Source organism: Gymnoscopelus braueri, assembly GCF_963280865.1.
Source record: "Gymnoscopelus braueri genome assembly, chromosome: 7".
NCBI lineage: Eukaryota > Metazoa > Chordata > Actinopteri > Myctophiformes > Myctophidae > Gymnoscopelus > Gymnoscopelus braueri.
The window spans coordinates 40,770,765-40,782,333 of NC_137608.1; the positions used below are offsets into that span (position 1 = coordinate 40,770,765).

Consider the following 11,569-nt stretch of genomic DNA (forward strand, 5'->3'; position numbering starts at 1 on the left):
TATATCGGTAGTTAGAAGGATGCTGAGGTTGGAACTGCCAGTCAGGAGCCCTAGAGGAAGACCAAATAAGAGATTTATGGATGTAGTGAAAGAGGGCATGAAGTTAGTTGGTGTGGGAGAAGAAGAGGCAGAGGATAGGGTGAGATGGAAGCTGATGATTCGCTGTGGCGACCCCTGAAGGGAACAGCCAAAAGAAAAAGAAGATACTACAGTATATTTAACAGGTGAACAGGTCGGCTACTTATAGTTCATGAGTTGTGTGTAGTTTCTAAGAAAAGAACAAATCCCATCTATCTATAAATGCCACACATCTCTGCAAGTGAGTGAGTTTAGTGACTCTGTCCTTCGTGTATCTCGAGAACTGTCCGACTGATTGTCTTCGTATTTGGAGTGTACTGATGACGCCACAGTGGAGTGCAGTGCAGAGTGTGAAGTCGGTTGGATCAGCGGTTCCCCAGAACTGGCGTGTGGCACAATTACATGTTAAGTCAATGCAAAGGTGGGCGTCAGCCGCTAAACACACACACACAGGGAGTGTGAAAGAGAGGGGGAGGTGGGCAAAACAAACACACACACACACACACACACACACACACACACACACACACACACACACACACACACACACACACACACACACACACACACACACACACACACACACACGCGCGTCGCGCACACACACACACACACACACACACACACACACACACACACACACACACGCACACACACACACACACACACACACACACACACACACACACACACACACACACACACACACACACACACACACACACACACACACACACACACAGACAGAGGAAGGGTGTACGGGAGTGATACACTGGGTAACAGGAAAGGTGGGCACCAAAACATTCAGAGCACTAGGGAAAACTGGGCACCTAACCCTAACACCTTTTTGAACTGGCAGACCAACAGAGCGTCTATAATATACTAGCTGCAATAAAACCTTTGGCAATAAAGTATTACTTGCCTTATTGCAAACCAAATTGGTAAAATTGTCATTGTAATCCAATTGCCTTTTCACCCACATTTCATGTTCCTGTATTTCTATGATACTAGAGGTTGACATTGAGGTTAGACAACACACATGACATTGAGGTTAGACAACACACATAGCTGCATTAGGAAATCCTTATTTGGTTATGGCTGAGTCATAGTGACATGAGAGTGATTACGGTGTCTGTCAGCCGGCCGGCCGCATGCATTGGGAGCCTGTAGATCTGCTGTTTCAGTATGTTTTTCTATTAGGCTATAATCGATTAATCTTTTAATACATTAAATTATTAGTTGGATTAACTGTTGCACCCCTAAACACATTGCTGTGGAATGGTGAGTGAATGAGTGTGAGAAAAGAGTCAATCAAGCATTTTAGCTTTGGAAACAGTGGTTTAGATTTGGGGTAGAATGCAAGGGATTGCTGGTATTGTAGTTTACCTCTTTCTCACAATTATTTTTGTCCAGTATGGTTTATACTGGCTATATAAACAGTATACTGTATACAGTGTGTATATATATATATATATATATATGTGTATATATATATGTGTATATATATATATATACATACATACATACATACATACATACATACATACATACATACATACATACATACATACATACATATATATACACACATTACATTATTACACATACATTATTGCCAGACCCAGGGGGTCAGGCCTACATGAGGCTTTGTCGGTCCCCTTTTCATCCATATATGGACGAAAACGTTTTCTTACATGTCCCTCTTTTTGATTGGCCAAGCTTAGCGTGACGTAGTACTCTGATGTTCAGATTTCAACCACTAGGGGACTGGCAGTGCTCCGAGGATCACTTTTTCTAGTTTTAAATGAACTTGGCTGGACATTACAATTTTCTAAAAAATCTACCTGTGTAATAAACATATTAGCCAACATTAAAGATGATGATAAAGATACACTTTTCCATATGTTCTTAGCAGCATATTACAAATATCTCTAAGCAACGGAAACGGGACTAAATTCGCAGGTCTAGAACAATCTCCGAGAGGGATTGTTTAGGGCCTATTTTTCTTTTATTAAAATGATATAATATAATATATTAAGTAATTTACAATGAAGTAATGTGGAGTGTGTGACAGTTCATTTGTGTGGAAGTCAACTAGCCAGGAATGGATCAATATAGGGCAGCAGATTAATGACATAATTGTTCACTTAAGAGTAGCACACAGAGTATTTGTAAGGGCAATTTTTCATCTTTTTAAATAATTAAAAACTAAATGTAGGAAACAAACAAATAACTACTCGTGACCCTTAGAAATGGGTCCCAACCCAGGGGCCTCACTGGGGTTTGACTAGGGCCTACTGATAAGCACGCCCCTGATCACAGACCATGGAAAAATGTCCTGAAAATGCATTGCCCTCCATCAACAACAGCATTGAGAGTTTTCCACCCTGCAAACGGGTTCCTTTATTAAAAAAGAAATAATGGTAGCTACCGTCTCCTTCTCCTGATCTCCTCACTCCAGCGACGCAACATCCTTTACGATTTTCTTACCCCCCCCCCCCCCCTCCCCCCTCAGCATCGCGATGCGCTCTGCGCGTCTGGTCTAGCCAAGGGAGAGTGAGGTGGTCAACCGACAAAACCAAACCATACAGGTGCGACTGGACCTTTGTGCGTAATTTTGGATCAGCTAGAGGGCGGCTATGCACGTTTAGTTCCAGATAATAATGACTGAAAAATCGTGATAGACGGGGAGGAAGCAGTGGCAGTAGCCTCTATACCACTCACACGTCCTGGAGATTGTAATTGGGGCACAACGCATCTTCTGGAACCGTGGTGGCGGAGTCACAAACCGAAGCGAGCGTGTGGAAATGTAGAACAACGGCCGTTGTCGATTTCCTGCAATAATAACGCTTTATCAATGATCAGGTCATCTGAACTGAGAGGTAGGTCTTAAATACAATATTTCAATGATTTTAAGGATTTGCGAGATGCATAATGCTAAATGTCTATATATCGAATATATTGCAAAAAAAGAGGCACAAATCTCTTTCGAGATTCCCTTTTCCCCTCTTTTTTGTAATATATTCGACTGAGACACAGACAGTCAACCTTTACCTGACATGATCATCACAACCGTTAACCTACAGGTCCGTATGTCGACAAACATAAATAGATGACTGAACGCCAACAACGTGCGTGATGAATTTGCATACTATGGAGACAATATCTGTCGATATCAAGTCTATGACGACTGTTTACTATAATCAGATGAACAGCAGCAAAACATGTCATTGCCTTTGTATTCATTTGCATTGTTCGAAGAATTCGGGTGATATTACTAGAATTGCAGTGTTCTGTTTTTGTATAGCCTATGGCTACGAATGTGTCCCCTCTATTAAAATGTCAAAACAATTAGTCTACTATTGCTGTTGAAACAGCACATAATTACCTTTATCGCTATTACTTTATATCACACTACTTCTACAGTAAACAGTTCATTTACTATGAGGCACTTGAGCTTATGAGCTTCATCTTTTGCCCCCCCCCCCCTTCTGAAACAGATCCCATAGTTGACTTAAATTCTATTCAAACAGTTCTCATGAAAAAAAAATCCCATTGCTCATTTACTTATGTGTCTTCCCTTTTGCTTGTTTTAATTTTATTATTATTATTATTATTTGTTTTTTTTGTTTTAGAGAAATTGCTGTGTTTATTGGTATGGCTTGCTGAGGAGGTCTGAGACTGCATCATCTGCCACTTACAACCAGCCACAAGAGGAGAGGCTGCTTTTGGCTGATCAACGAACCAGAAGCTGGAAAGTACCTGTAGAGGCAGCTCTTCAAGAGCTGCTTCCTCAAAGCACCACCAGATGATTGAAGACTGTCATAGTGATTGTTGATGCGAGCTGTTAATGGTTGGCTTTGCTGAGAATGCTTTGGTGTGTCTGTTGACTGACTGGGTCACAGTGCTCTTGTAGCACCAGCAGCACATAGCCAACCAACGCTTGGTATAGGCTGCTTAGTAAAGGGGGAGATGGCTCGTCCAGGCTCTGGGGCTCATGTCAACGGGCTAGGATACCCACCACAGAACCTGGCCAGGGTGGTGGTCTGGGAGTGGTTGAATGAACACGGGCGATGGAGGCCCTACAGTGCCGCAGTTTGCCACCACATTGAGAACGTGCTGAAGGGAGACGCAAGGGGAACCGTGGTTCTGGGTCAAGTGGATGCCCAGCTCGCCCCTTACATCATAGACCTGCAGTCCATGCACCAGTTCCGACAGGACACAGGTAAGATGCAGCTGCAGACAAAACTGTTACCTAATTGTCCCTGGTCTTGAATAGGGATGAAAATGTTTTAATGATTCCAAGGACATTGATTAATGGATTAATTGACTGATTGAATACTTTATTAGTCAGAAATGTAAACAGCACATAATACAGTAAGACATTAAGGCTAAAAGGATAACACAAAAAAAAGTCCCTGGACTTGTTTCCATTGTGGTTCTATGTATTAGAATAAAACATTTACACAATAATACAGTCATCAACAACAAACACTATATGTACAAAGAAGAAAAAGGAAAAACGACGGCAGTGAATTGACACCTCCTTTCGATGGGAATTTACATTTACCTCCCCTTGTGGTCTCCTGATAGATGTTTTTTTCAGGCCAGTTTTGAAAGAAACCCGTGATTCACATCCTTTAATGGATGGCGTGTCATCAGAGTAGTAGAATGAGAATTTTCCCATGTTTATTCTAAATTTGTGCTGACATGGCCACTCAAAGATGCAATAGTAAGTAGAGCTTATTGTTCAAAAAACACTGGGCACCGCTCCAATTGTATATGTTGTCATGGGTCACAGATTACCAAGTGGTTCCCCTGCCTGTAGCATTCTATCTGTGTTTATGTATTATGGAGTGTTGGTTGCATATTGCTTCGCACCGGATATGTGAAGGAAGGAAGAGATTGTGTTTGGCATATATTCACGTCATTGATGGATTGTGATAGCATTTTACGTGGGAGACGTTTCCCTTGCATTGCCTGATATACATTATACACATTATTTCTCAGTGCAACTCACAACCGAGTAACCCACTTCATGTTTCCTACACAAAACTTATGTAACCAAGGAATAAGGGAGAACAGGTCCAATCTGCCTCTGGGACTTGCGTAGATGAAGCTACAGGTTGAGCTGAGAGGCGTTGCTACAACAGCAGATAACACTCAGAGGACTCAGTCCACAAATGAAACCAAAGTGGCAGCAATTTAATCATTCTGTAGCAGTGTTTTTGTGCTGCTGCTGGAATGCAATGACCTTGCCAAAGGTCATGACAGCCGCTGTCAAAAGCTGTGCATTTATCACGCTCTGGCATGGTCTTTTATTCCTCAGTGTTTGGTAGTTATTGAATATTATCATCAATCCAGTTGGATTGTTAGACCATGAGGACAGATACTGTAACTCACTGGTTCACATTTACGTGTATCCCAATGACTCACTTTTATGTTCTGTCACATTATTCCTTTTACCAGTTTACCAGTCTACTGCCCCACGTGTTACTAATCAAAATGATGCAGGCCTGGTTTATATTTCTGCTTTTAATTTTATTTCCACACTATATATATATATATATATATATATATATATATATATATTTTTTTTTTTTTTAAACACCCATCCAATTTCATAGTATGTTAGTACAGTATGTCTTGGTTCATTAAGTTGCACCAACCACCTGGGATGCTCCCACTGTTTTACTCAATTTTGTCTCCTTCTACACATATCCTCTGCAACACAATCAGGCTTTATCTTACTGAAAACCATCAGTTTCTGTGTTTAAATCTATAGTTTACACTGTGTGTGGATGTACCAGTACCACCCTTCTTTTGCAGTGTTTGAATCAGGGATGGGTGGGTTGATCTGGACATCTGTTAAAACCATCTTTATTCTATTTGAACCTATTGGTAGTCAGGGTGCAGGGCATGTCTAGTGTGAAAAACAATGTGTTACCTTATCTAGAGTAACTTTATCTGTTTCTTTAGAGTTGGATAATTTCAATGGCATAAAGTGCCATGCTTCATTTTTAAAATGGCTTTATTCCAGACCAACAAAATGTGTATTACAGCCACATAAAGAAACATGTGTAGGCTATGTATGTACTCAATGAATATCTGCGTTATAAATAAAGATGCTTACAATTATGTACCTACCTACACTATATACTGTAAGTAGATTTCTATGAAGCGCATCTCTATAATATATTATAAACATACTTGCAATGTGTTATTATCTGCTAACACTGTATAATTACAGTTGTAAGCACTCATACACATTCATAATTCTTTATAACAATAATCATAACACATTATAAAGCATTTTATAATGACTTGGTTGGGACACCTCATTAATACACCCTTCGCTGTACTGTGATTGGCTCATAATTAGTACACCCCTAGCATTAGTACACCCCTAGCTGTACTGTGATTGGCTGACTATTGGCTGACTCTATTCAGCACTGTGATTGGCTAGCGAGACACATGATGAAATCAATAACCTATAAATAGGACTATGCACTTCAAAAAAAATCTTTTTTTTAAAGTGAGCTTCCATCACTGTGATGACCACTGTGATGACCACACTGCCCACTTCACACTGGGTGTGATTTTTGGGCGGTTTGGATATTTGCACCCCAAATCCTGCGCTGTGATTGGCCACCAGTGTACCCCCCTAACCCTGCACCGTGATTGGCCAATCACAGTCTATTCAGGACTGTGATTGGCTAGGGAAATGACAATTGTATAGCCCTATAAATAGGACTATGCACTTAAAAAAAACACATTTATGTTTTTGGGCGGTGAAACCGCCCCTATAAGTGAGATTTGGAAAAATGTACATTTTCCTGCGCTGTGATCTGGGCCCAGGAAATTTGTACAATTATCCTGCGCTGTGATTGGCCAATCACACTCTATTCAGGACTGTGATTGGCCAGTGTCACATGACACATGTGCATAGCCCTATATAAGAAACCATAACTTGAAAAAAACCAAAAATTTGTTTTTTTCAAGTTATGGTTTCGTCCATCATAAAGAGTGTTTCAATAAATGTATTTATCTTTTGTACATGATTGGTTGACTCCATTCAGTATTGTGATTAGCTAGCAAGACACCGCCCACTTCACACAGGGTGTGATTTTTTTTTAAGTTAGGGGTGTTGGTCCACAATATTACTTTTCTTTAAGTGAACTTCCATCACTGTGATGACCACTGTGACCACACCGCCCACTTCACACTGGGTGTGATTTTTTCACATTGATATGATCATATCAAAGTGATATCATAGGGATATCACATTATATTCCATTATAACAGTGATTATAATGCATTATAAAAGTATTATAATGTATTACAACAATGAGAATTATAATACACTATGATCCTGGGCAAAAAAAGAGTTACCAGCAATTATGAAGTATTATGATACTTGAAAATGCTTGAAAATGAGTTACGATTACTGTAATAAAGCAGTATTTATGAGTGCTTATATGTACAATTATACAGTGTTACGTAGTGTTAAGTAGATTATAATGCATTATAAGTATGTTTATAATACATTATTGACATGGGCTTCATAAAAAATGTTTTTCCTTTCTTCACTAAAACTAAGACACCAATTGCCCCAATGATTGGTGCAATTATGAAATCTATCAAGTAAAATTGTAATCACTCATTCACTGCATTTTACATATTTAGCTGATTGACTTATCCCTATTGACTTGTAATAAGTGCAAGTGTACACTTGTATCCTCAAAAGGTAGGTAGGTAGTATAGAGTCAAGAAAACAACACCCACAATAATCATATACTGTACTGTATTATAACTATAGCAGAAGTGCTTGGTATAGAAATAATAGAAAGACCTGAACACCATTCCCACAAGAACCCTGTCCCCTCACAAGACATGGAAACCTAATCCTTTATGCTTTTACATTGTTACTGTCGCTCCCACTCGCTGCTCACTATGGAACTGTTTTATTCCATGTGAATATTATGCGAGGCAGTGTCACAGCACGGCTGTCACTGGAGGCCAAAGCGTGCACGCCTACCCTGCGGGAATTAACTCATTGCTGTTGCACTCTGTTCCCCCCTCCCCAACCCCACCTCGACGGAGTTGATCACAGAGCTGCATGCATGTCTGCAACCGACTGGCTATGAGATGAGCCAGTGAGCCGTTTGTCAGCCATTACCACGGCACTGGGGCCAGGCCTGACGTTTATCGCTCCTCATTGTGCTGTTCGCCGTGTTACCTTCCCCCTCAGCTGGGATAAAACTGTCACAACGGGGCCTGACGAACGGTGGCCCAGACACCCACTGTCTCTACTCCTCCTCCTCATCCTCATCCTCATCTCCAAACGCAAGCAGGCCACAGCCATTCCACAACACATTGATCCGAGCTCCCGGGAACACCCACTTACAGGCGATGGCAGTGGATCATGGACATCTGTTTTGCAGAGGATGTCTGCTATTTGTAGGACAGCTGGTCAAAACCACAGCCACTTGCCCTTCTGCGGGCGTATGGATTTGCCCCTTTTGGGAAACCCTGTTTTGCCTGTGAGCCAGTAATCCTGTTCTCTAAAGCTGTGCGGTGTTGGCAAGAGCTGGAAAGGGAGTATGCTGTAAAATCCTCAGTGTTAATTTAACTCTGATAGTGTATGAAATGAATCAAAAGTACCAAATGGCCCTGATGATTTTATTTAGTCCTGTGAGTGTGTGCGTGCATGCTTGTGTGCATAGATACTGAATCTCTGCCTGCGTATATGTTTAAGGGATGGAGTAGAGCACTACACCAGTTGTGGTTGCCGTGGTTGTTTAGGTCCTCTCCCTGCAGGCGTTGTAGGAATATTCTGTTCTCCTGTGGGTTTGGGAGGAGCTCCTATGGGTGGGATGCAGGCCTCAACGGAGCAGAGACCATTCTCACTAATGAGACAGCAGCTCTAGTGCAGCTCCACTGTGCCCTCTAATTAGTGCATCATGACGACAGAACACACCACAGCAGGGGCCCTCTCTGTGGAAACCAGTCCATCTAGAAACATCTGTATCCTGCACCACTCAAAATACAGGCCTATAAGCTCATCTCAGTGTGTGTGCATAACGTGTATAATGTGTGTGTGTGTGTGTGTGTGTGTGTGTGTGTGTGTGTGTGTGTGTGCGTGTGCGTGCGTGCATGCGTGCGTGTGTGCGTGCGTAATGTATATCTAGCTACAGAGGATTGGCGCCTGGCCAGGGAGGATCGATCCATTCCCCTCCCCCAGGGGGGTGTTTGAACCTCTAAACACTGCTGTGGGCTGATCCCCTTTCACTCTGCCCACTGCCAGAGCAAAACACACAGGCTTATCAACCATCTCCATCATACATCAACACTGATGGATTTCACACTGCAGCCATTGCTTCTGCTGTCCTGTTTCTTCACTGTTTACCTCCATGTCCTGATGATGGAGGGGTCCCATGTTTCAGAAAGGCTGGTAATTACAGAGATGCACATAAACATCCCTAGATCATTGATTCTCAACCTTTTTAATTTCAAGGACCCCCAGTTTGATGTGCATTAGGCCATTTAACTCTGACAGTGTACAAATGGAACCAAATGAGTCTCACCGGTCCATTTGTACACTCTCAGAGTTACAGACCTGTAAGGGTCCATTTGGTTTCTCTATTTCTCTATCTATCATTTAGCAGGGGACCCCCTGGAACCCCCTCTAGGACCCGTAGGGATCTTTGGATCCCACATTGAGAACCAGTGTTCTAGTAGATAATGCTTGCGCATGGTGCTGTGTGTCAACACTACATGAATCTGAATCTTTGGAGAATTATGGAAGTCAATAGACTGAAAGTTGGTTGGTGAGAGAGACACAGGGAGACAAGGAGAAAAAAAATTGTAGGGCCCCTAAACAAATGAGGTCTAGCCTGGTTTCAAAGCATAGACACCGCCCACTTTCTGAGTGGACTGCCCCTCTTGGTCTGGTGTTGAAATGTGAGCCTAGGAATTATTCGATACAAAAAGTACCGTCCAATGAGAGTCGGAGGTGGGGGTGCGTCTAACGACAAGCCAATCAGCGAATATCTGCTAAAACAAGCTGTGCGATGACGTCAGATGTAGGCGGATCCGTGGATCTCTTGTGATTGGTTTAGGGAAATTTGAATCCCCTCCCTTTTGTAATCACCGACACTGCAGCCAATTTCAGACTGAAGCTCCACGCAGCTTCAGGCTGATAATCAGGCTAAATGAGGTCAACATTAAGGGACTGAACAGAACTCAACTTCACAGCATGACTGACCTAACCAAAATGAGACATGAGGGGAACAAATATAGTGGGTGATCAGACCACTACTAACACAAAGGGGAATACACTAGGACTCATATTAACTAATGAAATTACAATGCAACTGAAATATTTAAAAAAAGCATTTGTTCAAAAATCTAATTGTAAATTCAAACTAACAAATCCCTGCCCCTCCCCATAATCACATGGTGCAGTCCAATTAACCCATCAGCTCCTAATAGGCAGATCTGAAGAAGCTGGTCCTCCTTTCCTTGGCCAGCCATATCAACTCTAGCACTCATTCAGAACTGATAACTCAAAGAAAACCGAATCAACTTGCAAATTAAATCGAGCGGCCCACAAACTAAAGAGAACTCATCTAATTGGCCTACTGGCTTGTCTATCATCTGAAGTGGCCCAATCACAGGCTACAGTGGCCTGGAGGTCTGTGAGCAGAGAGAGAGAGGGAGAAACAGCGTCTGACTATGGCTGGCTCACACTTGTAGTTGTAGAGAGGAAAGTTAACCCCCCATGTGAAGGAGCCAAGGAGGTGGTAAGCAAGCACAACAGAAGGACTACATGTCTTCCTTATCCAACATCTACAATAGCATGGATAAGCATGCTAGATAAAAATGGGTTCTATCACAAAAGGGTTCAGAATGGTTGCTTCTTAAGTTCTTAAGCCCATATGGGCTTAAAGGAAATGTATAACAATATGTAGGCAATCTAGGCATCGTAATATTATTGTTTCAGTCACAGTGTTATTGTTTACTGACTTTTCAAAATGTTCGCAGGGTCATACATAGTTATTAAAAACACTGATTGACTTTGCTGTTACAATAAAACAACTTATTTGCATACACACGCACATTACAGCCTTCACTATGTATAAGTTAAACATTTCCTGTTATGCCATCCTCATATAACCTATAGATCTAGCCTATAACAGATGCATTCTCAGATCATTAATAGCCAACCCTTGTTTTCTATACTTTAGCTAACTAGCCAAAGTTCTGATATGCAGACTAATTTTTGCATGTAGTCATATTCATACTTCAGCCATTCATAATTGTCCTCTACTTCTTATGTCCAGGTTTGTAATAGGTCCAATACATCATCTCCAGTGGAGATGATCTCCCCAGAGTAGGGTAGCTTGCTGCCAGTGCCATGATGTGCTTTAGCCAGCATCCTCCTTATAAGAGCAACACACTCTGCTTGTTTGTGAGTACTGTAGGCTAA

General features: G+C 41.7%; 1 protein-coding gene across 3 annotated transcripts in view; it reads left to right on the plus strand.

The window, feature by feature from the left end:
* The first annotated feature begins 2,639 nt into the window (after window positions 1-2,639).
* The window catches only part of dtx1 (deltex 1, E3 ubiquitin ligase), a 73,270-nt gene continuing 64,340 nt past the window's right edge, over window positions 2,640-11,569 (plus strand). For all 3 annotated transcript variants that reach the window (XM_080432539.1, XM_080432541.1, XM_080432540.1), the window contains exons 1-2: window positions 2,640-2,960; window positions 3,714-4,303. In XM_080432539.1, coding sequence (XP_080288665.1) covers window positions 4,051-4,303 — 253 coding nt within the window. In that variant the 5' untranslated portion in view covers window positions 2,640-2,960; window positions 3,714-4,050. The remainder of the gene's footprint in view (window positions 2,961-3,713; window positions 4,304-11,569) is intronic.